At 55.0% G+C, this 23,671-nt stretch overlaps 5 protein-coding genes across 9 annotated transcripts; 2 read left to right on the forward strand and 3 right to left on the reverse strand.

Annotated features, from left to right (window-relative positions):
* Window positions 1–8: 8 nt before the first annotated feature.
* On the forward strand, window positions 9–6,388 carry Tm7sf2 (transmembrane 7 superfamily member 2). 4 transcript variants are annotated; one of them, XM_003468217.4, is made up of 10 exons: window positions 9–288; window positions 536–732; window positions 821–875; window positions 1,358–1,552; window positions 1,632–1,735; window positions 3,277–3,396; window positions 3,482–3,650; window positions 3,878–3,958; window positions 4,041–4,163; window positions 4,384–4,674. In XM_003468217.4, exons 1-10 carry the CDS (start codon window positions 105–107, stop codon window positions 4,542–4,544), a joined length of 1,389 nt encoding a protein of 462 aa, XP_003468265.2. In that variant the 5' UTR covers window positions 9–104; the 3' UTR covers window positions 4,545–4,674. The 4 variants fall into 4 exon arrangements, with proteins under 4 accessions (XP_003468265.2, XP_063083570.1, XP_063083571.1 ...); XM_005002969.4 differs by having other exon boundaries at window positions 188–416; XM_063227500.1 differs by lacking the exon at window positions 4,041–4,163 and having other exon boundaries at window positions 105–288.
* Znhit2 (zinc finger HIT-type containing 2) lies at window positions 4,818–6,014 on the reverse strand. Its single transcript, XM_003468218.5, has one exon. It carries the CDS (start codon window positions 6,012–6,014, stop codon window positions 4,863–4,865), a length of 1,152 nt encoding a protein of 383 aa, XP_003468266.1. The 3' UTR covers window positions 4,818–4,862.
* A 3,182-nt stretch (window positions 6,389–9,570) lies between the features above and the next one.
* Window positions 9,571–11,705, reverse strand: Fau (FAU ubiquitin like and ribosomal protein S30 fusion). Its single transcript, XM_003468219.5, has 5 exons — window positions 11,600–11,705; window positions 11,260–11,342; window positions 11,031–11,175; window positions 9,901–9,956; window positions 9,571–9,744 (listed from the first exon to the last, which is right to left on the reverse strand). The coding sequence occupies exons 2-5, from the start codon at window positions 11,332–11,334 to the stop codon at window positions 9,619–9,621; spliced, it is 402 nt and encodes a 133-aa protein (XP_003468267.1). The 5' UTR covers window positions 11,335–11,342; window positions 11,600–11,705; the 3' UTR covers window positions 9,571–9,618.
* Window positions 11,706–11,758: 53 nt separating this feature from the next.
* On the forward strand, window positions 11,759–15,095 carry Mrpl49 (mitochondrial ribosomal protein L49). Of its 2 annotated transcripts, none has more exons than XM_003468220.5 (4): window positions 11,759–11,946; window positions 12,828–12,978; window positions 13,699–13,823; window positions 13,902–15,095. In XM_003468220.5, exons 1-4 carry the CDS (start codon window positions 11,869–11,871, stop codon window positions 14,046–14,048), a joined length of 501 nt encoding a protein of 166 aa, XP_003468268.1. In that variant the 5' UTR covers window positions 11,759–11,868; the 3' UTR covers window positions 14,049–15,095. The 2 variants fall into 2 exon arrangements, with proteins under 2 accessions (XP_003468268.1, XP_013006202.1); XM_013150748.3 differs by having other exon boundaries at window positions 11,815–11,946; window positions 12,801–12,978.
* Syvn1 (synoviolin 1) lies at window positions 15,008–22,068 on the reverse strand. The gene is made up of 16 exons (XM_005002971.4): window positions 21,955–22,068; window positions 21,006–21,154; window positions 20,698–20,790; window positions 20,459–20,611; window positions 20,306–20,354; window positions 19,795–19,898; window positions 19,079–19,205; window positions 18,894–18,993; window positions 18,750–18,815; window positions 18,540–18,656; window positions 18,296–18,459; window positions 17,907–18,035; window positions 17,666–17,803; window positions 17,383–17,569; window positions 16,260–16,411; window positions 15,008–16,187 (listed from the first exon to the last, which is right to left on the reverse strand). Exons 2-16 carry the CDS (start codon window positions 21,135–21,137, stop codon window positions 16,078–16,080), a joined length of 1,821 nt encoding a protein of 606 aa, XP_005003028.2. The 5' UTR covers window positions 21,138–21,154; window positions 21,955–22,068; the 3' UTR covers window positions 15,008–16,077.
* Between the last annotated feature and the right edge of the window lie 1,603 nt (window positions 22,069–23,671).

A 23,671-nucleotide genomic window follows, 5' to 3' on the forward strand; every position in this document is an offset into this window, starting at 1 on the left:
TTCGCTGGGGGCGGAGCTTGCGGGGTTGGGCTTAGAGATGGGCTATATTGGTGTCTGCATAGGGCCCGCCCTCGCTGTTCATTGGCTGGTGCGATGGGGCCAGGATGAGTAGGGGGCGTGGCCATGGGGACAAGAGCTTGGCTGTCCAGCCCAGTCTGTGGACAGGTTCCTCTCCGGCATGTATCGGGCCATGTTTCTTTGACCGACTGAGCTCCAACCCCAGCAAACCAGAGACCATGGCCTCTCCACAGGGCCTCCAGGCCCCACAGGAATTCGGGGGCCCCCTGGGTAATGGAGCAGAGAGGGGGTACTTGGGGGCAGAGGCAGAATGAAGAAAGCTGAACGGGATGAACTAGGGTCGCGGATGGCGCAGGATCTGCGGGTGGAAGGCTGTGGAGAAAGCAGAGGGCTTGGCGGTGAGCAGTAGTGTCTGCAGCTGGGAAGAGGTCGCAGGGAAGCGGGGCGCACGGGGGCTTCGAAGGGAAACCGAGGTGGGCAGCAGCGGGGCGCCCTAAGCGCCGCGGTCCCTCCGCAGGCGCCGCGGCACTCATGCTGCTGTTGCCGGCCACCACGCTGCACCTGCTCCTGGCGGTCCGCTCCGGCCCGGCTCGCCTCCTCGGCCCACCCGCGCACCTGCCCGGGCTCTCCGAGCTGTGGAGTCCTCGGGTGCTGCTGCTGTTACTCACCTGGCTCGGCCTGCAGGCGGCGCTCTACCTGCTGCCGGCGCGCAAGGTGTGGGCTCCTTTCCCAGGCGAGGGGGAGGGGATCCAGCGTGAGAGAAGGCGCCCCAACCCTTCTCAGGTCCTCTTTGCACTCGCAGGTGGCGGAGGGGTTGGAGTTGAAGGACAAGAGTCGCCTGCGCTATCCTATTAACGGTGCCTAGGGGATGGGCCCTTGGGTTGGAGTGGTGCTGGTGATGGTGGGGTTCACATCTAGCCGGAGGTCACAGAGGTTGGCCCCAACCCCAAGTTCCCTTATGTGCCTCCTTTGCAGCCAAAATAGACACCAGAGGGGTCTCACACCCTTTGTTCCCACACCACTACCTCATTTTCTACTGCTCTGTAGTACACTATCCCAGTTGCTGGAGTGGCCCTCTAAAGGCCATGGTGGCAGCCTAGTGGCTTAGGGTTTGTGACACCCATGAGCTTTGTGCTCCACGTGTGTCTTGTGTGTTTTCTGTTTGTTTGTTTTTGTTTTTGTCTTTCTGAGACAAGGTGTTGTTATGCAGTTCAGGCTGGTCTTGAGCTCACTTTGTAGACTAGGCTGGTCTCAAACTTGCATCACGCCTGGCTCTGTGTCTTGTGTTTCTGAGGGGTTGGGAGAGCCCCAGCCCAGGACTCACTGTGTTGCTGTTCAGGCTTTCAGGCCCTGATGCTGACCGTCCTGTTGGTGGGGCTGGGGGTGTCCGGGGGGCTTCCCCTGGGGGCTCTCGCAGAGATGCTGCTGCCCTTGGCGTCCGTGGCCACCCTCACCACTTTCATCTTCAGCGTCCTTCTCTATATGAAGGCTCAGGTGACCCCCACCTCAGGCCTGGCACCTAGGGGGAACTCAGGTGAGATGGGGCCCAGTGGGGTGGGGATGGAGGCAGATGGGGCTGCCTAGCTGAGACTTCGCCCTTTGTTACTCTCCAGGTAACCTCTTATACGACTTTTTCATGGGACGGGAGCTGAACCCTCGAATTGGTTCTTTTGACTTCAAATATTTCTTCGAGCTGAGGCCTGGCCTCATCGGCTGGGTATGCTGGGCTCGAGTGGGCTGGCCTGGGGCAGGAGAGGGGCAGGGTGCCTTGTTCCTCAAGTGCATGGATCCACCATGCACCCAACATTGCTCTAGTCCTGCAAGATAAGAGGGGAAACTATCTGCTTTACAAAGCCTTCCCTCTAACATCCATAAATGACACAGAGTGTGGCTGCATATGCAGTGGCCCAGTGGTCGAGCGCTTGTCTAGTGTGCGGGAGGCCCTGGATTCTACCCTCGACGTGGCAGAGACAAACACTTGCACATAGCATGTCAGGGGTGCCGAGGAGCATGGGCAGAAGCAAAGCTGGGGACTGCTGGGGCAGCACGTGTAGCTCCCCATTCAGCAGTCAAGCACGAAATCTGTTTCGGGAATGGTGGGCACCGCAGCTTGACAGTCAAGCCAGTGCAGAACTGCTGACTGAAAGGTTTAGCAACCTGTCGCTGGTGGCCTTGACAATATTCCAGCTGTGTTCCTTGGTTGTGAACACCCACGCCATATTGGTTACCAAAGGCACTTGGGACAAGTTCCTCGTGCTGCCTGGGAAATCATATCACTATGAGCAAGCCTGCCAAGGTCCCGCCACAAATATTTTCTTGAAGGGTGGGGGGTACTGAGGATTGAATTTATGGCATTTACACTCAGCTACCTCCCCCACCCTTCTATAAATTTTGAGACAAGGGGCTCAGTAGTATAACACCTGCCTGGCAAGTGTGAGGTCCTGAGTTCAATTCCTGATTACTGTCCCCCACCCTCAATTTTGAAATAGGATCTCACTAAGTTGTCCCGATTTGGCTCAAACTTGTGCTCCTCCTGCCTCAGCCTCCTAAATAGTCAGGATTATAGATATGTGTCAGGCACCTGACTTCATTATGGATCTGGATTGTGACTTGCCTACAGGCATGTCAGTCTCTGGGCTATTGCTGCCTTCATGAAATGGGATAAAATGAAAGCTTTTTTCCAAGATTATTGTAAGAATTAGAACCATAGTAGCAACACCTTGCCTGACTACCTAAATTAGAGTGCTTCCTTCTCTATATGAAGACTCAGGTGACTCCCACCTCAGGCCTGACACCTGGGAGTCCTACTTTCACATATATGTTGGAGTCTTCAAAGCCCACCATGAATCCAGGTGTGGTGGTGCATGCCTGTGATCCCAGCAGTCAGGAGGCTGAGGCAGGAGGATGGCCACAAGTTCGAGGACAGCCTGGAATCCGTAGTGAGTTCAAGGCCAATTTGGACTACACGGTGAAGCCCTGGCTCAAAGAAACAAACAATAAAACCACATCACCATGAGGCAGGTCCATGATTTGTACACCCGTTTTCCTTAGGAGGAAGAAGCAAGCAGCCTGCCCAAGCAGCAAAACTCAGATTCAAAAGCAGCAGTTTTAACCTGAAGCTGCGCTCACAGTCTGGGTACAGGGCCTGGGCTAGAGAGCGGCTAACAATGACAGCCGAAGCAGAGGCTGCACTGCCCCATCTAGGATTTGCCACTTCTGTGGAGACCACAGCCCTGTTCCCCTCCCCCACCTCCTCAGGTCCTCATCAACCTGGCTCTGCTCCTACGGGAGGCAGAGCTTCGGGGGAGCCCTTCCCTGGCCATGTGGCTGGTCAACGGCTTCCAGCTACTCTATGTGGGAGATGCCCTCTGGTATGAGGTGAGGCTGGACCGGGCAGGGGGCAGGGAGGGACTCAGTGGACTTTGTCAGTACTCAGCAAGTGCATTGGGGTGGGTTCCTGCAGGAGGCTGTGCTCACCACCATGGACATCACCCATGAAGGCTTCGGCTTCATGCTAGCGTTTGGTGACCTGGTCTGGGTGCCCTTCACCTACAGCCTACAGGCTCACTTCCTGCTGTACCACCCGCAGCCCCTGGGGTTGCCCAGGGCCTTGCTCATCTGCCTCATCAATGGTCAGTCAGTAAGGGCAGCAAGCTGAGCCCAGCGCTGCTTCTCCCCCATCATTCACTCACCTGCTACTCAGCATGCAGTGGGCAGGCGCTAAGCGCAGGTGCTGGTCTAAAGCTGGGGCCAAGGCTGCTGGGTGTCCAGGCAGTCTGGGCCGTGGATATGCTGCTGGATGCTGAGCAGGCAAGTGGCTACAGCCTCCACCCTGAGCCCCTGCTCCTGCCTCCCCCAGCTGCTGGTTACTACATCTTCCGTGGGGCCAATTCCCAGAAAAACACTTTCCGAAAGAATCCTTCCGATCCCAGTGTGGCTGGTGAGCTGGGTCTCTTGGGGGCTGTGGCACAGGTGGGGCAGCAGAGCTTTCTGGGGTTCCCCTTTGCACTTTTTTCCCCTAGGCCTTGAGACCATCCCTACAGCCACGGGGAAGAGGCTGCTGGTGTCTGGGTGGTGGGGTATGGTCCGCCATCCTAACTACCTGGGGGACCTCATCATGGCCCTAGCCTGGTCCTTGCCCTGTGGTAAGTGGCATGGATGGTGACAGACAGGATGCCTGGGAGTGCCTGTCAGCACCTGGGGAGGGGCATGGTGGGCAGCTGGGCAGGGCCCACTGCCAGTGAGTACTGGGGGCCTCTATGGACCTGGTCCTTGTATGGCAGTCTCACACCTTGTGAGTCACTGGTGTGGGAACCCATGACCTGAGATGCTGGTGGAGTGGTCACAGAGCCCTGTTCTCTACAGGGACATCCCACCTGCTCCCCTACTTCTACTTCCTCTACTTCATCGTGCTGCTGGTGCACCGAGAGGCTCGAGACGAGCTGCACTGCCTGCAGAAGTACGGCCGGGCCTGGCATGCATACTGCCAGCGTGTGCCCTACCGCATCGTGCCCTACATCTACTGAGCAGGGGCCAGGAAGCCAGGACACATGGGGACTCCAGGCCTGCACCCCACCCTGCCCTGAGTTGGATCAGGCTCACAGAAGAGGTGTTGGGGACCACTGTCCTCCTTTGCATAAATGTCCAGAACCCATAGCACACTTTTCTCTCACTCTGGGGACATTGCGTTACTGACCAGCAGGGTCAGCTCTGAGAAGGGAGACACTGAGAGGAAGCATGTGGTTCCCAAGAATCTGGGTTGTTGGGGACAACAGGTATCAGATACAGGCACTGCCAGCCAGTGGGCAAACCAGTCACAGCTTTATTAATGCCAAGGTCCCCCCTCAGCCAGGAAGCTCCTCAATGAGAGTCTTTGGGGCAGGTGGCACAGGGCCTCCCCAAAGCCGTTCCAGCTCCCCAGTGAGGGCTGCCACCTCCTCGGCTGCCACAGCATGGGCTCGATGGGCCATGGTGCAGTCTAGGGCCAGGGGCACAAGGGCCGCCTCATTTTCGTTGGTCCAGGCCAGTAGGAACTGGCACTTCTTCCGGGCCCGGTACAGGCGCTCTCGCTCTTCCCCAGGCACAGCCTGTTTGCGGGCCCGGCCCAGGGTCTGTACTAGGTGCCCCAGCGATGCCAGCGTGTAGCCTTTTCGGTCGGCCGGACCTTCGCCCTGCAGAATTCGGGCGGCCTCCTGCATCGCACCCCGTGTGCCCAGAGGCCCTGGAGGGTGCTCACCCGCTTCCAGCACGTGGGCTGCGGCCTGTAGGGCTTCCTCCGAGGAGGTGAAGACTTGCTGGGCGCCCAGCGCTCCGGAGACGCCGAGCAGCGTGGAACAGAAGTCGGACAGCAGCATGTCGTCCCCGCCGTGGTAGAGGGCTAGGGTGTGCGCGTAGGCGAATAGCACGTTGGGCAGCTGGAAGCGCACGAGCGGCGAGACTGGGCCGGAGCTCAGGCTGGTCAGCGTGGGGATGCAGGTGGGTACGGCCGGCGCACGAGCCGGGTCTCCGGTAACCGGCTCCTCGGTGGCGGCGGCGTCCTTCGCCGGCTCTGCAAGATCCCCGCCATCTAGCTCCTCCAGAAGCCGCTGCCCGATCCCGCGGCCCCACCACCAGGGCCGCCACGGGGGCAGCAGCCGCCCCGCCTCCCCGCGGCTCAGCAATCGCTCGAAGGCTGCTTTCTCGGCCGGCGTCAACCGTTCCCAGAGTCCTGAGACAGCGCCAGGCGCCGGACCAGGGCTGAGGCCTGCCTCCCCAGGCATGTCCTCGGTCTCTCGTTGGCGGCGCAGCCGGCGCAGGGCGCCTGCTAGGCGGCTGGGGGAGGCGCTGCGTCCGCGGAGCTCACCCAACACCTGGTCCCGGTAGAAGGCTTCGGCGCAGGTGCCGTGCGCCCGGTAGCAGCGCAGGGAGCAGTAGGGCACATTGCAGCGAGGGCAGGTGTACCGCGCTGGCTGGGCCTCTTCAGCCGGGCAAAAACCGCAGGGCCCGGCCGGCTCCATGGCAACTGGCGCCGCGCTACAGCTCAGCCACTTCCGGTGCCGCTTCACTTCCTTCCGCTTCGTTGGTGGCCGGACTTTCAGCTCTTTCCGTCCAGACGCTGACGCCAAGCGTACAAGCCCGGAGCCGCGTACGAGGCCCGCCCACGGTGACGGTGACGTAGCGAGACAAGAAAAAAGCGGAAAGCGAGCCCTTTGCTCCTCCTAGCTCCTCCTAGCTCGCACCCTAGCGGCCGCCCCAACCTCGGATCCAGATTGCATAAAAAACAGCATAGCTATCATCCCTGCCCTGAGGATTTACTGCAGTGCTGTATGACTGGAGGGAAGCCATGTGCGTTTTTTAGAAGGCGCCAATAAATTGCAGTGTGATTGTGCAATGGCTTTGCCTTGAGCTCACTTTATAGCCCAGGCTGGCCTTGAACTCGGAGCAATCCTCCTGCCTCAGCCTCCCAAGTGCTGGAGTGACAGGTGTGCACCACCATGCCCAGCTGTAATGGAATCTTTAACAAAGAGGTTCAACGTGGAAAAATCTTAAAAACACAATGCTGACCAAAGTACATGGCAGAGGAGTGTATAGAATGTGCTGGTGCCACTGCTGTTTTGTGTACAGGAACAGATACTCCAGTAAGCGTGTACACGGTCACCGATGCAGACTGGGAGGGAGCTGGCCTGAGGGATACAGCTGGATTTATGTTTGATTTCCTCAAATGAGTGGTGAGTATGTAAGTGCATCTGTAGGCTGGGCGTGGTGGCCCACACCTGTAATCCCAGCACTCTGGGGGCTGAGGCAGGAGGATTTCTATGAGTTTAAGGCCAACCAGAGCTGTTTAATTAAACCCTGTATCAAAAAGAAAAAAACCCAACCTCTTTTAGAAAGCTACAGCAAACATCAACTTTTGTTAAACACCTACTCTTGTGCACTAGTTGTGCCAGACCTGTGGGAGATGAAATGCCTCCCTGCACTGGAGGAGCAACAAGTTGTATCTGGGGACATACATTAGGCAGGTAGTAAGGACAGAACACTTCATCTTTGATGAGGTGGTGTGTTGCCCCTTCAGCAGAGTCTGTTTAACAAATTAACTGTGCTCTCTCGTTGAGTTTTCGCCTTCCCACAGGCCTCTTTTCTCCTTAAGTAGCCTCTCATTAACATCACTATCATTCATCCACCCATGTTAAATGTAGACTCCCTATTAAGAAACAAGACTACAACTCAAGCGGCTGAGGCAGGAGGATCAAAGTTCAAAGCCAGCCTGGCTACATAATGAGTTCAAGGTCAGCCTGAACCATATAATGAAATCCTGCCTCAAAAAAGACCAAAAAATAAAAACAAAAAAGAACCAAGAATACAGAGTGTGAAGGAAGGCTCCTGGCTGGGCTTAGTGTTGTGTGGAGTGGGGAGGAACCATGAGCAACCATGCCAAGCACCAGCTGCAACTTGCAAGACAGATGTAACCCAGCCAGAAAGTACATTTTGTGCTAACCTGCTTCACAGACAGATTGATTCAGTTAAAGACAGAATGATTGATTCTACTCATTCACCCAAGCCTAGACCTTCCTGCTATGTAAGAAAACCCCTTCAGGGGCTGGGGGTTTAGCTCAGCAGCATAAGCACCTGCCTTGCAAGCAGGTGGTCGTGAGTTCGATCCCCGGTACCGATAAAAATGAAAAAGACAAAAAAAAAAAAGAAAACCCCTTCAATCCAGAACAACTCTGCCACATCACTATGCAGTGCAGGCTGGCCTTGAACTCACAAGGTCCTCCTGCCTCAGCCTCCCAGGGTGCTGGGATTAGTATGTGCCATGCCTGGCTCAATGCACTTTTAGATTATTAAAATAAAATTCATTGTTATCAAATACCTAGAAATAAATTCCTGTAAACAAAAGTTAGGTCAGGCTTCACTGAAGAAAACTGTAAAACTTTATTGGGAGAATTCTGACAAATTCCCAACGTAATAGCTGCCATGGTTTTTTTCATCTTTTAAGCCTATGGTGGCTCCTCTGATTATGCCTAATCTCAGCAGACCTTTCCCTTCGGTGCCCAGACCGTCTCCCTGCACCTTTCCTGACAGGTGTCCCAGCCTGAACTTCCAGCAAACGGCTCCTCCTGGGGAGGCTGCTGGGCAACCACAGGCTCAAGAGGAGGCCTCATCATGTCCTCTAGGCTCCATGTCCACCTTCCTTACCCAATCGTTTCACTCCAGCACGGATGAAGCCTTTCTGCCTTGTACAAGCCCGGCAGCTCATAGTGGCAGTGCTGCCCAGGGCGAAAGGGATGCTGACCTGCTGACCTTATGGCCCTCCCTCCTCCAAAGACTCTTGTGCTGCCCCAAACTGTCGAGCTCCACACTCAGCTTTTGCTTTTTTGGGACTCTTGTCTTCCTGTAGCTCAGGCTGGCTTTGAACTTGCATCAATCCTCCTGCCTCAGCCTCTTGAGCACTAGGATTATAGATGGGTGTCACTATACCCAGTGCACTCAGCTTTTGGTAAGACACCCAGCTCTTCTAAATCTCATCACTTTTGCTCCAGTTTTTGGCCAGTTCTCTTGGGTAAAACTTTCTACTCATTAAAAAAACTTTTTGGCTTGGGGTACAGAGTTCGCACCATGTATCCTAGGCAGGCCTTGAACTCTTCATCCTCCTGCCTCAGTTTAAAAATTTAAAGAAAATTCAAATGGCTAGAATCATGTCTAAACCTAGAGATTAGCTAGACGTCCTAGCACATACCACGATCCAGAACTGGGGAGGCTGAGGCAGGCAGATTATGAATTCAAGACCAGCCTGAACTACATAGCAAGACCCTATCTCAAACACTCAGAAACATACACCCCTTCAGACTAGAGACAAAAAAAAGCCAACATTCACACTGCATTTTACAACTTTTACTTGGGTGTAGTAGCGTAAGGGTGGCTGAGGCAGGACTGCCATAAAGTTCAAGGCCTGCCTGAACTGCAGAGCAAGACCCTGTCTCAAAAAAACAAAGCTACATCTTTTAATTTATCCTCACTAAAAATAAATAAAATTACAACTCAGCTGTCCCAAGTCTAGAGCACCATGACACTCTGTCTTTGAAGAACCTTGAGGTTTAGAAACATCTCCTACATACAGGAAGATGCAACTGTTAGGAGCAAACCTTGAGCTGGTCTTGCAACAGTCCTGTCTGGACAATGGAAACACTTATCATAGGTGTCACTTAGCAAAGCTGCCCAAGCAACCTGAGTTACACGGTTGGGTTCAAATAACTGATAACCAGGCTAGTGATCCTTGGTTCATCTTCTACTCAAGCCACCTCCTTCCCTCTCTCACAGACTCCATGGCAACTCTGCAGCCGGTACATACCTCCTGCTGTCTTTTCTGTTTAGAAGCTGAGAGAGGACTTAAGAGGAATTACCAAGTTGTGTGGGACAGGGAACACGCCAAACCCCACCTCTTAAGGACTAGTGTTTACAAATGATTCCTAAACCACCACTCTCTCCATACTTCCCTGATTTAGGGGACATACTGACAACCCTGGAAGCCACACCACCCGCCAAGGCCCTGCAAATGAAAACAGAATGATGAGCTGCCTGGGCAAAGTGGCTTTATTACAGAAAGCCAGGATTACATATGATTTAAGAGTTGGCGTTGGGGCCCTTCTTCTTGCCAAAGGTGGGCACTACATTGACGAAGCGCCGATTGTATTGCATCCGACGCTTGGCCCGGCCTGTCTTCTTCTTCTTCTTCTCCTGTTTGGCCACCTGAGAAAAGGCATGGCTGATCAGACTTTGGCTGACCTCTCTCATGCCTGGCAGCCTTCCCCCAACTTCCTGTGAGTGGGTAGGCTGGAACCAAAGGTCTCAGCTTCATTGTGCCAGCAAACGACAAGGTCCAAACACCAGCACCCTCTCACTCACCTTGGGAGTCTGACCTCTCACTTTTCCAGCTCGAGCCAGGGAACCATGGACTTTACCTGTAGTAGGAAAGTAAACAGCAGCAGGTAAGAAATAATAGGTAGCCAGGCGTGGTGGCTAACGTCTGTAATCCCAACACTTGGGAGGCTGAGGCAGGAGGATCACTGTGAGTTCGAGACCAGCCTAGGCTACAAAGTGAGCTCTAGACCAGCCTGAACTGCATAGAGACTCTGCCTCAAAAAGACCCCCCCCCTCAAAAAGCTCTTTTTATTCCAAGACAAAGTTTCACTAAATTGCCAGGCTGGCCTCAAACTGCATTCTCCTGTACTCACCTCCCTACCTGCTAGAATTACAGGAGTTTGCCATTCTGTTCAGCTTCAACTAAACTTCTAAAATATGTGGGGCTTGACAATGAAGGAAACAAGGATGCAGAAATTTGACCTCTAAGCTTTACTTCAGAAGCTTCCAGTTCCTGATTTAGGGCGGAGAGGGGTGCTGCACAGCAGCGGCTGAACCCAGGGCCTTTCTATTGAGTCATATACCCAGTCCTTTTTAAAATTTTGAGACAGGATTGGGCTGGGGATTTAGCTCAGCGGCATAAGCACCTGCCTTGCAAGCAGGCAGTCATGAGTTCGATCCCCGGTACTGATTAAAAAAAAAAAAAAAAAATTGAGACAGGATCTAAATCATTACATTGCTTGGGTTGGATTCAACTTGTGTGAGATTTTCCTGCTTCAGTCTCCCAGGCTGATAGGAGACATACCTGCTAGCTCCTTGTTTAACAAAATGAAAAGCATCTGGGAGATCTGGTCTGATCTGGATTTAGTAGGGAAATTAGAACCTGCCTAGTAAGAGACTAGAATCACTCTGGATTGAGAATCTCCAGACGGCACTAAGTGTGTTATCTCATAAATGACAGCTGGGTTGGGTGTGGGCGCACAGGCCTCTAAATTCCAACACTTGGAGGCTACGGCAGGAGGATCACTGCCAGTCTGAGGCAATCCTGGCCTACACAGCCAGACCTTATCTCGAAAAACGAACAAAAAAATTTTTAAAAAGGACTGAGCTGCCAGAGGTATGTAACCCACGCTCATTAGATGAAGCCATCTGAAAACATCACTTCTTCCACTCACCTCCAAGCATGCGGCCAGCTACTTCCAGAGTGGTCAGGGCTTCCACGCCACACTGGCCCAGGGTGGCCTCATCCTCCAGCGGCTTGCCGGCCAACAGCACAACTTGATCTTCCGGTGCGATGCCCTCCAGTGAGGCCACATGAGCCTACAGAGGGAAAAACAGCTCTTGGAAGCGTCTCCGCGGGACACGAGAACAAGGAATATTAGAGCGCGGAACACGCAACCGTACCTTGATCTGGGCGACCGTCTCCTGGCCCGTCACTTCGAGAGTGTGTAGGTCCTGGGCGCGGACAAAGAGCTGCATGTTGAGGACTAGGAAAAGAAAGCTGGCTTTAAGAAAAGGGCAAAAAAGGGGGTCTGGAAATGGGAGAAGCGGCCCACAAACGATCCCGCCGGGATGGAGCCAGCCGCGGTGCCTCACGTGGGAAAGGCAGCGCTTGCTGGGGAATTCCGTTAGGCACCGGAGCCAGAGCCACAAAGCAGCTCCTGAGCCTGGATCTCCGCAGTCTCTGACCAGGGTGCCAGAATGCCACCAAGCCCTCTAAATCCAGCTGTAATACAAATCTCACCTGAACCGCTGACACAGGAGATACTACCGCGAAGATGGAGTCCAGAAAGAGGAAGAAGCGAGAGCGCGCACGCCCTCGCCGACTGCTACGCGTTACGTCACTACTGAGCGACCGCGAGGTTTTCTTTTATTTGTACCGCCCACCGCCGCCCTAACCTCGCCTCTACACACTTTTGCGCAGGCGTCCTTTGGTTTTGGGCGGTGCGCGGAGGAATGGGTGGGACTAAGCCCGTTGAGCGCGCAGAATGCTAGCGTTGGGGGTAGTCCAAGATGGCGGCGGCCGTGTACCGTGCTTCTCTCCGGTGCTGGAGGACTGGCAGCAGTTGGGGCTGCGGACTGCGGCAGCTGGTGAGAGTCCAGAGCTTGGAGAGGGGTTGAGGGGTGAGAAAAGAGGCGGGATATGGGGGTTCGTGATAGTCATTGTAATCCTGAAACCTACATTTGCACATAGGGTCTTTTTTTTCCTGATCCGTGGCACTGGCCTGAAGAGTACGTAGGTGGCAGATTCCGGAGTGCGCTTGGAGGGAGTGGGGTGGAGTGAAGGTCAGGGAGTGGCTGCAGGAAAGCTCCGCGTCAATCAGGACTAATCGGAGTTGCATATTGGACTTTGGCTGCCTGGGTCCCATTGTATGAATCTGAGTGGGAAATTATCATTGGTTAAAATTTGTAATTTGACACGGTCAGCCTTGCAGTCAAGAAGGTAAACAATAAGTACTCTCCAGGTTACAGTTTTGCTATGGTATAAATTACACAAGATGCTCAATACTTTAGTGTAAAATAAGCTTTGGGTTCGATGATTTTGCACAGCTGTAGGCACATATTAAGTGCTGTGAGCGTGCTGAAGGTTGACTGGGCAAACCAGATGTTCAGGAAATGAGGTGCATTAAATGCACTTTTGACTTAGAGTGTTTTTAGCTTGCGAAAGGTACAAGGCAAGGATCCTCACCAGATGTTAGCATCTTGATCTTGAACTTTCCAGCTCCTAGAACTGTAAAAAAATATTGTTTCATAAATTAAAAAAATACATTTTATGTCATTTGTGCCTGACAGAAATTCTGAGACACCTGTGTTGTTTAAGAGTGCTTGAACATCTTTCCTAGTGCCACCTGCACACTTCCCTCTGGGTCAAGTCTTTTATTTATGCTGTTTTCTCTGCCCTGTTTCTTTTCTTTGCTAAATTTCTCTTCTGTTGAGTGAGTCAGCTGGTTGGTTGGTTTGCTTTGCTTCAGAGCCAAACGCAGGGGCCTCCTGATTACCGGGGCTTTGTGGAGTCCACAGATGAGTTCCAGTTCGTGGACCGCCTATTACCCCCCACCGGGATCCCAAAGCCACCAAAGCATGAACATTATCCCACTCCTAGTGGCTGGCAGCCTCCCAGAGGTGAGCTGGGAATGGGGATGGTTGAGAGGCTGCAGGGAGCACTCCTCTCCCCCGAAGTCAGCCTGCCCATGAGGTTCAGACTCATGATGCCCTTAACTTTAGAACTGCTTCAAGCCCAAGCAAGGGCTCAGGAGTGGAGCCCTTAATTTCACTGGTACCTGTCCAGCCATAGTGTTGGTGTGGGGGTTCACGTATGGCAAAAATGAAGCATAAAGAGGGGACTCATATGCATAGAGTTCCTCACCAGACTGTGTGCCATAATTGAGAATATAGGGTGGGAGTCAGGTAATTGGGAGTTTGGATTTGGTTCTGCTGTTCAGTTTCAGTAAAGTGGGAATAGAACAGAACTGAGCCTAGTGTATGGTAGGTGTTTGGTGTTTGAAAACTCCTGTCCTTTTGTTCTAGAAATTGACCTCACCCTCTCTAGCCCAGTAGGAAAGGGTAACAGTTGGCCTCAGAGGGGGACCCAGACACCAAGGGAGCCACGGCCCTGACTTGTTGAGTAGGTCTGGTATTTGGTACCAGGCCTTATGCGGGATGCCAGACTGAACAGCTCAGTCTTGACTTTAGATTGAAGGTGAGGTGCCCCGACCTGAAATCTAAAGGTGCCCTGGTCTAATTGGATGCAGTAATCCTCTGCTGGCTTTGTGAGGGGCAGGGCCTTGGCTGAGGTGGGATGAGACCTAGGAGTTGATTTGTCACTGTTCTTCCCTGTCACAGATCCCCCACCCAACCTGCCCTACATCGTGAGACGCTCCCGAATGCACAACCTCCCTGTCTACAAAGACATTACACATGGCAACCGCCACATGACTGTGATCCGGAAAGTGGAGGGCGATATCTGGGTAAGTGTGCGGGGGGGGGGGGGGGGAGGCAGGGTCCTCCAGAAAGACAGATTGGCCTTATCTGTCATCTTTCCCCAGGCCCTGCAGAAGGACGTGGAAGAGTTTTTGAGCTCACTACTGGGGAAGACGCCTGTCACCCAAGTTAATGAGGTGACAGGTACCTTGCGGGTCAAGGGCTACTTTGATGAGCAGCTCAAAGCCTGGCTCCTCGAAAAGGGCTTCTGAGGTCTACTGAGCAGCCTGCGTGGACAGATGAGCCCAGGGTACCTTGGGAGGAAGGAAGTGGGTATTGGAGCCCCGGGGAAGGATACAGTGACCATGGTTGAGGGTTTGGGCAGGTTAGAGTAAAGGCTAACTGGAGTTAGATCATGTGTAAAGGGGAAATGGGCCCCAGTGTATAGTCCATTTGGGGAGAGCTGCCCAGCGTGGGAGACCCAGCCAAGGTAGTAGCGGGGCATTAACTGCTGTGCTTCCTGTCAGTGTGGCCTGCTCAGGGATGGGAGGACCTTGGGTTTATTCAAATCTAGAGGATATCCTAGAAGCAAAGGCCCAGCCTGGTAAGGGGAGGGTTCCTCCTCCCTGAGACCTTGCTCTAGGCCAAACCTGGCTTGGAAGAGATTCTAACACAATGACTCAGGGAAGAGCCTGAGTGCCAAGTGCAGTGCTGGGCACTGGAGTAGAGTGCCACGGTGACAGCCTCACTGAGAGGGAAGTGGCCTCTTAGCTTCCTGTGTCACAGCAAGCCACACTGGGTGCTTCTCTAGCTTCAGGAGTTAAGGGATTAGCGCTGGCTGGCCTGGCCACAAGGGGGAACTGGGGGCTCCTTGAAGCCCTTGGGCTGAGCCTTCCCACGTAGGGGGCCTGATATGGTAGAGGCTTGATGGGTCATTTCGGCCTTGGCCAAGTAGCCTGAACACTTGCCCACCCTGGAGCACGATCACTAAAGGCCCCACCCCACTGTACAACTGGCCCAGACGGCATTCAGATCCTGGCTGCCCTGCTTAATCTCTGACCCAAGATGGGGTACTAAGCCTCTCTGAGACTGTTTCTCACTATGAAAAATGGCTGCTTTCCTACTTGCTTAATAATCAACCATGTCCTCACTCCTGGAGATTCTAGGCCATTTGCAGACCCACAGCCTATGCCAGGAAGAGGCACTGGACCCTGATCCGACACAAGCCCAATTGTTAATGCAAGTTTTTATTTGGCTGTATATACAATTTAAGCTATTAAAATTTGTACAGTATTTACAAATTAAATAATCATCTGAAACTTTCCAGCAACTCTTGTAACACAAAACTGAGGGAAAGAAAGATGGGTGGGCAGACCTTAGCTCCCTCGGTTATTCCTGTCCCAGAGCTTGTTCTAAACTAGAAAAACCAGGAGCCCCAGCTCCTGCTGCTCTTTCTGGGATCAAGCATTCAAATTCAAAAGACTGATTTAAGCCAGAAGACCCTAGGTGAGAAAGTAGTTCCAATCCTGGCTCAAGAGAAACCCTGCCTCTGAGCCTGCGGCCTTCCTGGGCTCCACACTGCAGTGTCAGCCAGGAGCAGCACGCCGGCCCTCAGCCCTGTGCAGCTGGGCAGTGGCTGCTGGGAAGAAAGCTGCTGGGAAAGGGTCTGGGGGAGGGGCAGGGCAGGGTCCCTCAGTGCTGCCCGCCTGCCCCCCACCCCCAGGCACTCCTTTCCCTGAGTTGTATGGTTGCCAGTAAGATGTGGAAATGCCAGAGGGCACGGGGGCACAGCCATCACAAGGGGCTTCTGGGAAGATTGGGTTAAGAAGGGGAAGTTGGTACCAGTCTTGGCAGAGAGGGCCACAGCAGGTTCCCAGCCTGCCCCCAGCCCTTCCAGGATCCACATGTGGGGTTGGGAGCTAATACTGTTTGGCGCCGCAGCGTGACCCCCCCCCCCCCCACATACAGATAGGGCTAGAAAGGGCTGCCCTTCCACCTGGAAAAGGGGGAAGCAGAGGGTCTTGCAGGCCAAACCTACTGCCTTTATAGCACTGACCCCTGGGTCACAGCACAGTGCGTGCTGTCGAGATGGGGACAGCTGGCTGAAAGGGACCAGCACCCCTGTGGCTGCCAGGCCAAATGGCAACAGCATTCTTTCCACCTGGCCTCAGGAATGCCGCCACCTCTTCCTCATAGCTGGGCTTACGACTCCCTGGTACAGACATCGGGAGCTGGCACTTGGTGGCAGGATGTGTTCCGGTGAGGGCTGCTCAGGAGAGCGGGGACAGGGCTGGGGCAGTGTCAGTGGTTAACAGGGGACTTGAGTTTCTGCAGGCGGCGCCGGCGGAGCTCTGCAGCATCTGGCTCTCCGTCGTCCTCAGGTAGCTCCTCAGCACCCACCGACTCTGGAGCTGGGGACAGAGGAGTCAGAAGTGGAACCCTGGGAGGCCCGCGCCCCACCCCTTGAGGCTGACCACATTCACCTGGAGGTTTCTCAGTTTCCTGGGCTGGTGAGGAGGCTCCTGGGGATGGGGTAGTGGCCTCAGAGCTGGGGGTGCTGGTAGAGGCGGCGGCAGGGACCGCTGTGGAGCCAGTCTCTTCCATGGGACCGACTGAAGTGGCAGGGCGAGGGGGCCTGGCAAGAGAAGGGACAAGATCCAGCCTGTCCCTGGCATCCTAGGAGATGGGCCCCATATAGCTGCAGTCATCAATAGGCAAAAATGTGGACAGGGTGGCACCTCTAGGACCAAGTGAATCTGTCCTATGAACTGTCCATCACTTGTAGGCAGGGTCTGCGGAGCCCTCTGCCACTGCCTAGCAGTCCCCACTGGGGGTTGGATCTTATCCCAAGTAAGGCACAGAAGGCTTAGGCCCTGGATGCCAGCGTCCCTACATGCTGCACGGGGGTCAGGTGCTTTGTGCACGTCACCTGGGAGTGGGAGTTAGAGCTACCCTCTCCCACAAGGTAAAGGAAGTTCCAAAGCAAGTAACAGTGGGGCCAGGGATACAGCTTGGCAGCACAAGTGCCTGCCTGGCAAGCATGAAGTCCTGAGTTTGAGTCTCAGTACCAAAAAAAGTCGGGCTAGCACTCGAACTCTTTAATTGCCCACTCAAGTCAGGAGCAATTCTGAGTAAAAACTAGGAAGGGCTTGAGTTTACTTTTTGGGTGATACGGGGAATCAAAACCAGGGTGGTTTTATCTTGTTTTTTGTTTGTTTTCTTTGAGAAAGGGTCTTGCTATATAGTCCAAGCTTGCCTTGAACTTACAGTGATCCTCCTGCATCAGCCTCCCAGGTGCTGGAATGACAGGCATGTGCCACAACTGAATAAAACCAGGGCTTTCCTGTATACCTCTAACTCCTCCGCACACCTCGTAATTGGAGTTCAGAAAAACAAAGGAATAACATTGAAGATGAGCTATAAACACTTCTGCTAACATCTGATAGGCTTCCTGGGGAGGAAGGATAAAGGCACTGGAGTAACCAAGAGCTCCCTGAAACTGATATCCCTGCAGATAGGTGGCCTGAGTGTCAGCAGATGTGAGGGTTGCAGGGGAGTCCAATGCCAGGAACAGCAGGCCCACCCATGGTGCCCGTGCAGACGCACCCCAAGGAGGCCAGCACAGTGAGGTACTGGTTGATCTGCAGCATGGCGGCGTCCAGCAGTGTGTGGATGTTGCGAAGGCTCTGCAGCCGGGCCTCTAGGTGCTGCTGCTCATGGCCTTCCAGCGCCCGAAGCTCCTCTGGGGTCAACCCAGCGAAGCCCGCAGGGGGCACAGGCATAGGGGGGAATGCTGGGGGTAGGGGGAGGTAAGTTGGGGCTACCTGAGCCATCAGGCACCCCTGCCTGCCTGTCCGCCCTCTAGGACACCCCAGCGTGCTCAGCTTACCAAAGGGTGGAGGCAGGGGCATGCCCATCCAGGGGGGTGGGAAGGGGAAGCCTGAGGCAGGGGCAGCCTCTGGGGCTGGGGCAGAGGCACTGGTGCCAGCAGGTGTAGTTGTGGCTGTTCCACTTGGCCTAGAGAGGGCTGCAGAAGAGCACAACACCAGGTCAGAGTGGCATAGGGCCATCCTGGTCCCTCTGCCTCTGCCTCCCGCTCCCACCCTCTGCCACATTACCCAGAAGGTCACCTGCACTGGTGGATGGTGGTGCTGCAGCCTCTCCTGAGCTTGGGGGAGGTGGGACAGGTGGGAAGGGGGCCACAGGGGGCCACAGGGGGAACATGCCTGGAGGAAAAGGAGGCAGGAGGCCCTGGGGGACTGTAGAGAGGACAAGCTATTAGAGGAGGGCCGAGCTGAACCGGACCCCACGTGCAGGCAGGGGCTCCACTGCCAAGAGCTTGTCTTCTGCTCCCAAGGCCTCTGACCACCTGCTCATGGCAATTACAACTGGCAATTTCATCTTTTTACTCTCCTTGGCCCCGACTGTAAGATATGACTTGGATCCCCCCAGGATCTCCCACGCCCGGCCCAGGCAAGTACCCGACAGGGTGGTGGGTGACTAAGAGGAGGGCACTCACAGTTAGGGGGCTGGGGCATGAGTGGTGGGGGGTGTGGGGCAGGGGGTGGCCCCTGATCCGCGGGCTCAGGGGGTGGTGGTGATTGGGCTGGCAGTGATGCCCGCAGGACATCCATACGGCAGGTAGGGCAGGTCTGCTGCCTCTGGAACCAGGAGCGCAGGCAGCTGGGGGACAAGGCCAGGCAGTGGTCAGCACCTCCCTTGGGCCTTGTGCCTGGGCACACAGACTCCCGGGCCCCACCCACCTGGTGTGGAAGATGTGGTTGCAGGGCAGTCTCTTGGCGCTGGTCACCATCTCTTCTCGGCAGATGATACAGACATTGTCCATTGCCTGCAGCTCCTCGGGGGTGGCGTCTGGGTACCTGTTAGGATGTGGAGTGTGTGTCAGGACCAGAGCTGGAATCGAGGGGACCTAGGACAGGGTTCGGGACAGTAGCTATGACAAGGCCACTTACAGTGTGTTCATGTTGCGGATGGCCCGGCGTGACATGATGGCATCTGTCACAGCTTTCTTGAACTGCCTGGAAGAACAGTCGGTGAATGCAGGAAGAGGAGAAGAAGGGCAGGCAGGGAGAGGGGAAGCATGGGGCCAGGCTCACCTCATGGCCAGGTACATGGGCCGGATGGCGAAGAGCGGGAAGGTGTGCACCTTGATCATGATGGTCATGAAGGCCATGTACAGCAGGACCTTGATGAAGCCTTGGGGCAGGAGGGAGCAGGTTACAGGTTCCAGCAGCCAGAGTGCAGAGCCCATCTGCTCAGACGAGGCCCTGGGTGCCCTCACCTGTGAACAGCTCTGTGTAGAGCATGTACACGGCCTTGTTGTCCCAGGGGTTCTCGCTCTGGAGGTCCACAGAGTGCAGCACATACTTGATGAAGATGGTGAGCACCATGGTCATCAGGATGGCATACTGGGTGGAGAGAGCACAGGAGGCCTGCACATCAGCTACCTCTCTCCTGGCCTCAGCACAGGCTGTCTGTGCTGCCAGGGCTCCCATCCCCTCCCTCAGTGATGCTGACTGCAGGCCAAAGTCACTCCGCCTCGGTTTGCTCATTGGTGAAATGCAGGGTCAGCTTCCTTTATAGCAGTGCTGTCCAACTGACGGAGCCCAGCACAGGTCGGCAAGTGGTAAGCACCCAGCACTGTGAGCTGCTGTAACTCAGCACTGTCCTCCTGTCTGGTAAAAGCCTCCCTGCTGGTCCAGCCAGCTAATTCTCTCCTCTGTGTCCATCTCTCCATCTATCACCAGCTCTGGCATCAGCTTCCAGAAAGCCTTCCCTGAGCCCCAGGTGGGGGCAGCTCCACACCCGCCCCTGTGAGCCCAATAGCTAGCAGTCCCCAAAGGAGTGTGTGAGGGGGCCAGACCTGACTGACTGCTGCTCCCTGGTGGCCAGCACAGGGTGGCCCTAGAGCAGGTGCTAGTAAGGGCTTGCTGGGTTATTCAAGGCACATGCAATGCCACCTCAGGCTTGTCCCTCAAACTCCCAAGCCAGTTTTACCTCAAAGCCAAACACCAGCTGCACAGAGGCCCCACGGGTCAGGATGCTGTGATAGGCATGGCTGACGAAGAGGAAGTCCAGGATACCCAGGAGGAACATAAGGGCTGTGGGGACCCCACACGGGGTGGGTGGGGTTAACCCACAGTCCCACCATCACTTTCTGCGCCACACTCAAGCCCACAACAACCATGGCCCTAGCCATCTACTCTGGTGGACACACTCCACTGCCTTGGCCTTTGGGAACCCCAGTTAGAGGTGGGGGTGGGGTGAACAGGGCTCCAGGTGAGGAGGCAGAGAGCTGGGGGCCCAGGCAGCTGAGACATTCTGGAGTGGAACAGGGCAGAGACAATGCAAATTAACTTCCTAAATTATCTTTCCTGCACAGCTGTGGACTGAGGGGCAGCTTGTGCTCTGGGGTATGGGCCCACGGTTAGCAACTTTTCACACTGCAATCTATCATAGCACCTCTCCTCCCTCCAGCAAGCCCCCTCCCACCATGAGTCTCACTCACAGACGATGCGGCAGTGAAAGAGCCAAGAGATATTGGGGCTGCGTTCCATCTGAGGCAGGGCAGAGAGGGGCCCCATCAGGAAAGCCGGGTCACCCCATGTCCCCAACCCCACCCTCACTGCTCAAGGCTGCCCACCAGCCACGTCCAACTCACAAAGTCCACACGGTCCTCAGCCAGCCAGTGGAAACACTTGAGGAAGAGGAGGAGAGTGAAGAGCGCAACAAAGCGGGGGCTGAAGTCATCCCGAAAAACAGTGAAGGCCAGACATGTCTCGGTGACAGCATACCAGGAACGTTCCAAAAGATGCTGGAGGTTGAGCAACAGCAGACATAGAACCAAGACATTCTGCTTGCCAGTGCCCTGTGCCTCACTCGGAGTCTCCAACATCTTACCTCCATCTCTGCTGCTCTCAGCTGCCCAAAGAACACCTTGCCCATCACCTTGCCCAAGAGGAAGACAAGGACAAAGGCCTGGATGTACAGGACCTGGGAGTGAGGAAAAGCTCTAGTTCTAGCTTGAGGTCACCTTCTTCTTTCTTCTGCGTGGCCCTTATCACGCAGGAACCTCCCCAAGTCCTCATCAAAGTTTGGCAGCTACTGGCTCTTCTGGCCCACTTACCTGACCTGTAGACCGGCCCCTGCCCCCGACAGGCTCCTCCTTCCCTCCCAAGAAGCTCCTCCTTCCCTAAGCCCAAACTCACTGCCATGCTGGGGCTGGACTTGGTCAAGTACACCACCGTGGGGTAAAACTGGTGTTTGAGGTAGTAGGCATGAGCTACCACGGCCCCGGTCAGCGCCAGGCTAGCCGCCATCATCACTGCGGTGCGGAACATTGCCCTGGCCTGGAAACCTAGGCAAGGAGAGGAGGACACCGTATGGCATTGCCATCCTGTGCAAAGCTAGCACGATGCCTGGCACAGCGTCAGTGGCAGAGGGCATAAAAGCTCACTTCACAATCATCAGATCAAGAACAATACGTGTTTCCCTCTTTGGCAAATAAGAAACGGCCCCAAAGGGGATAAGTGGTCACACTGATGCAAGGCCTAACAAGGCCGGGAACCTGGGCCAGCCCTGCTTCAAATCTAGGGCTCTTTCCATGCTGTCTGCCAAGCAGTCTCCTCTAGGGAGGCCACGAGGAAAAGCAGCAGTGCTGGAGGAGGCAGGGGACTGCCAGCCACTGCTGACCCTGGAATGGAGGTGCTGGGGGCGGGACGCAAAACAAAGTCGGCTCCAGGAGCCGGAACCAACGGCCAGGGATGACAGACGCCCAAGGGGCGCAGCGCTTGGTGACAGTTGTGGCGGGAGGGTGGGCGCGGAGGGCGCTCGGCGGGCGAGTGGAGAACGTCAATCTGGAACCCCGGTGGCCCCAACCCACGGGTAGTGTCAACTTGGGGCTCTAGAGAACGGCTGGCCAGCAGGGCGCAGTCGCGGCGGGACGGGGAAGGACCCAGGTCGACCTCGCACCTGTGAGCGCCAGGAGCTGGGAGCGCCGCAGGCGGGGCCCAGCTCCTGGAAGAGTGGACGGACCAGCGCCTGAGGTCCACCGCCAGCTGGACAGGCCCAAAGCAGGCGGCGGGACCTAAGGGAGCGCTGATCCCGGTGACCACAAGAGCCCCAACCCCAACCCTCGCCTGGCCTGGCCTGACTCACCAGGAGCCCAACGCCGCGAGCCGGCTCAATCCCAGCGACTGCCGCAACCGCTACGGTTAACAACACTCCCCACCCCCTGCGAACCGGAAGTTGGAGGGTAAGACACCTCACTTCCGGCGGCGCGGGGCGCGGCGTGGACGGTACCAAGCGCGTCCTGCCTGCTCTGGCACCGCGTGCCCTGCCTCGTGCCAGGAACAGTAGTTTTACTGCAAGTTCTGGGACTCGTGTCCTTGGAGAATGACAGAGCGAGAGATGCAAGTGGCGGTCGGTACGGAATAGGGCGATTTAGGAGGATTGGAAACCCCTACTTATTAGTGACGGATGGTATGGTCTCTACGGCTAGGTGGACTCAACCAACCCGGACTCCGGCTCAAAACAGCTGGAAGGTGGAACGTTCTGTGGCCCGTGCCACTTGGAGAGGGTAGCGTGCAAGAGTCAGGCTTTACAATAGGCCAAAAGCATATAAAATGCTTTAGAGCTTCTCTGCAGGGACATTCAGCAGTCCGATACAGAACTGACCCTCTGGGAGAACCGGAGGCAGAAAACAAAAATTTGTCTCCTCCATTTCCCTCCCTCCACCAAATTATGTGGGAGTGAGTTGAATCCCGTGGCTGCCACTGATTGGTTGCGATAAAGTTACGCGGACCAATTAAAGGAAGAAAGGAAATTTACTGGCCTATAGAAACAGGAAAAGTAGTGAGTGGTTGCTAAGGGCGGTAGACATCGTTTCCTCGCTGGCTAAGAGGAGAGCGGAGTTCGTAGGCGGGTGGTCTCTGTGCGGCCTGGAGGACCGTTTGCGGTGCTCCGAAAGAGAGGAGCAGTCAGGTGATCCGGTGGCTGCGCGAATGCTGAGCCTTGATTCCTGCCGGTCCACTAACCCTACGCCGCCTACGTGCACCTCTCTCTGTATTTTGCGGTTTTGCTGGTCTTGCCTTGTTCCGTCCTGGCCCATGGCCACGGCCCCACTGATCCTGGGCTGCCTATTTCGTCCTGTGTCGCAGCGAACTGTCATTAACTGGGTGGAGCTAATTCACCGCCGTCTGTGCCTTGCGTTTTCCTTCGTCATCGCATTTAACCATCACTCATCAAAGTATATCAGCTAGGTGGTGCTATCGCCGTTTTAAACGTGGGAAAAGGGATTCCGGAAGCTAATCAAGACCTGCTCAATCCCCAAACTGTTGACTTCACACACACACACACACACACACACACACACACACTACCTGTTACCTGTTGACCTGACCGGTTCAGCTTGTAATAAGTTGTTGAGTTGGCTCCCCGATAAAGCCATCTTAGCTCAGCTGCTAATTTCCCCATGCTGGGCTCAAATTTGAGACCCTCTTGCCTCAGCTTCTCTCTCTCTCTCTCTTTTTTTTTTTTTTTTTTTTTTGTCTTTTTGAGACAGGGTCTTGATATGCAGTTCAGGCTGGCCTTGAGTTCACTTTGTAGCCCAGGCTGGTCTCGAACTCGCAAGGATCCTCCTGCCTCAGCCTCCCGAGTGCTGGGGTTACAGGCGTGAGCCACCACACCCGGCTGCCTCAGCCTCTCAAAGTGCTGGGATTACAGGTGTTTGCCACCGTTTTAGTGTACACTTTACAGTAAAGACAATCGGCCAGCTATAATGGTGCACAACTAAGTAATGAGGTTCGGTAGAGGATTGAAAATTTGGTGTTGCCCGGGTCCACAAGACCTTGACTCTAAAAATAAAATAAAAAGG

Source organism: Cavia porcellus, unplaced genomic scaffold, assembly GCF_034190915.1.
Source record: "Cavia porcellus strain 051 isolate PalLab524CR breed Dunkin Hartley unplaced genomic scaffold, mCavPor4.1 scaffold_17, whole genome shotgun sequence".
NCBI lineage: Eukaryota > Metazoa > Chordata > Mammalia > Rodentia > Caviidae > Cavia > Cavia porcellus.

Excerpts from the sequence above, each read along its gene's own strand:
- Tm7sf2 (XM_003468217.4), top strand. The coding sequence starts at position 105 with ATGAGTAGGGGGCGTGGCCATGGGGACAAGAGCTTGGCTGTCCAGCCC. Across the intron at positions 1,736-3,276 it reads GGCCTGGCCTCATCGGCTGG|GTCCTCATCAACCTGGCTCT; the intron begins GTATGCTGGGCT and ends CCACCTCCTCAG. Across the intron at positions 4,164-4,383 it reads AGCCTGGTCCTTGCCCTGTG|GGACATCCCACCTGCTCCCC; the intron begins GTAAGTGGCATG and ends TGTTCTCTACAG.
- Znhit2 (XM_003468218.5), bottom strand. The coding sequence starts at position 6,014 with ATGGAGCCGGCCGGGCCCTGCGGTTTTTGCCCGGCTGAAGAGGCCCAG.
- Fau (XM_003468219.5), bottom strand. The coding sequence starts at position 11,334 with ATGCAGCTCTTTGTCCGCGCCCAGGACCTACACACTCTCGAAGTGACG. Across the intron at positions 11,176-11,259 it reads AGACGGTCGCCCAGATCAAG|GCTCATGTGGCCTCACTGGA; the intron begins GTACGGTTGCGT and ends TTCCCTCTGTAG. Across the intron at positions 9,745-9,900 it reads TGAGAGGTCAGACTCCCAAG|GTGGCCAAACAGGAGAAGAA; the intron begins GTGAGTGAGAGG and ends GCCTTTTCTCAG.
- Mrpl49 (XM_013150748.3), top strand. The coding sequence starts at position 11,869 with ATGGCGGCGGCCGTGTACCGTGCTTCTCTCCGGTGCTGGAGGACTGGC. Across the intron at positions 11,947-12,800 it reads GCTGCGGACTGCGGCAGCTG|CTGGTTGGTTGGTTTGCTTT; the intron begins GTGAGAGTCCAG and ends TGAGTGAGTCAG. Across the intron at positions 12,979-13,698 it reads TGGCTGGCAGCCTCCCAGAG|ATCCCCCACCCAACCTGCCC; the intron begins GTGAGCTGGGAA and ends TCCCTGTCACAG.
- Syvn1 (XM_005002971.4), bottom strand. The coding sequence starts at position 21,137 with ATGTTCCGCACCGCAGTGATGATGGCGGCTAGCCTGGCGCTGACCGGG. Across the intron at positions 19,899-20,305 it reads CTTTCACTGCCGCATCGTCT|CCCTTATGTTCCTCCTGGGT; the intron begins GTGAGTGAGACT and ends GGGTCCCCACAG. Across the intron at positions 16,188-16,259 it reads GGAAACTGAGAAACCTCCAG|CTCCAGAGTCGGTGGGTGCT; the intron begins GTGAATGTGGTC and ends CTCTGTCCCCAG.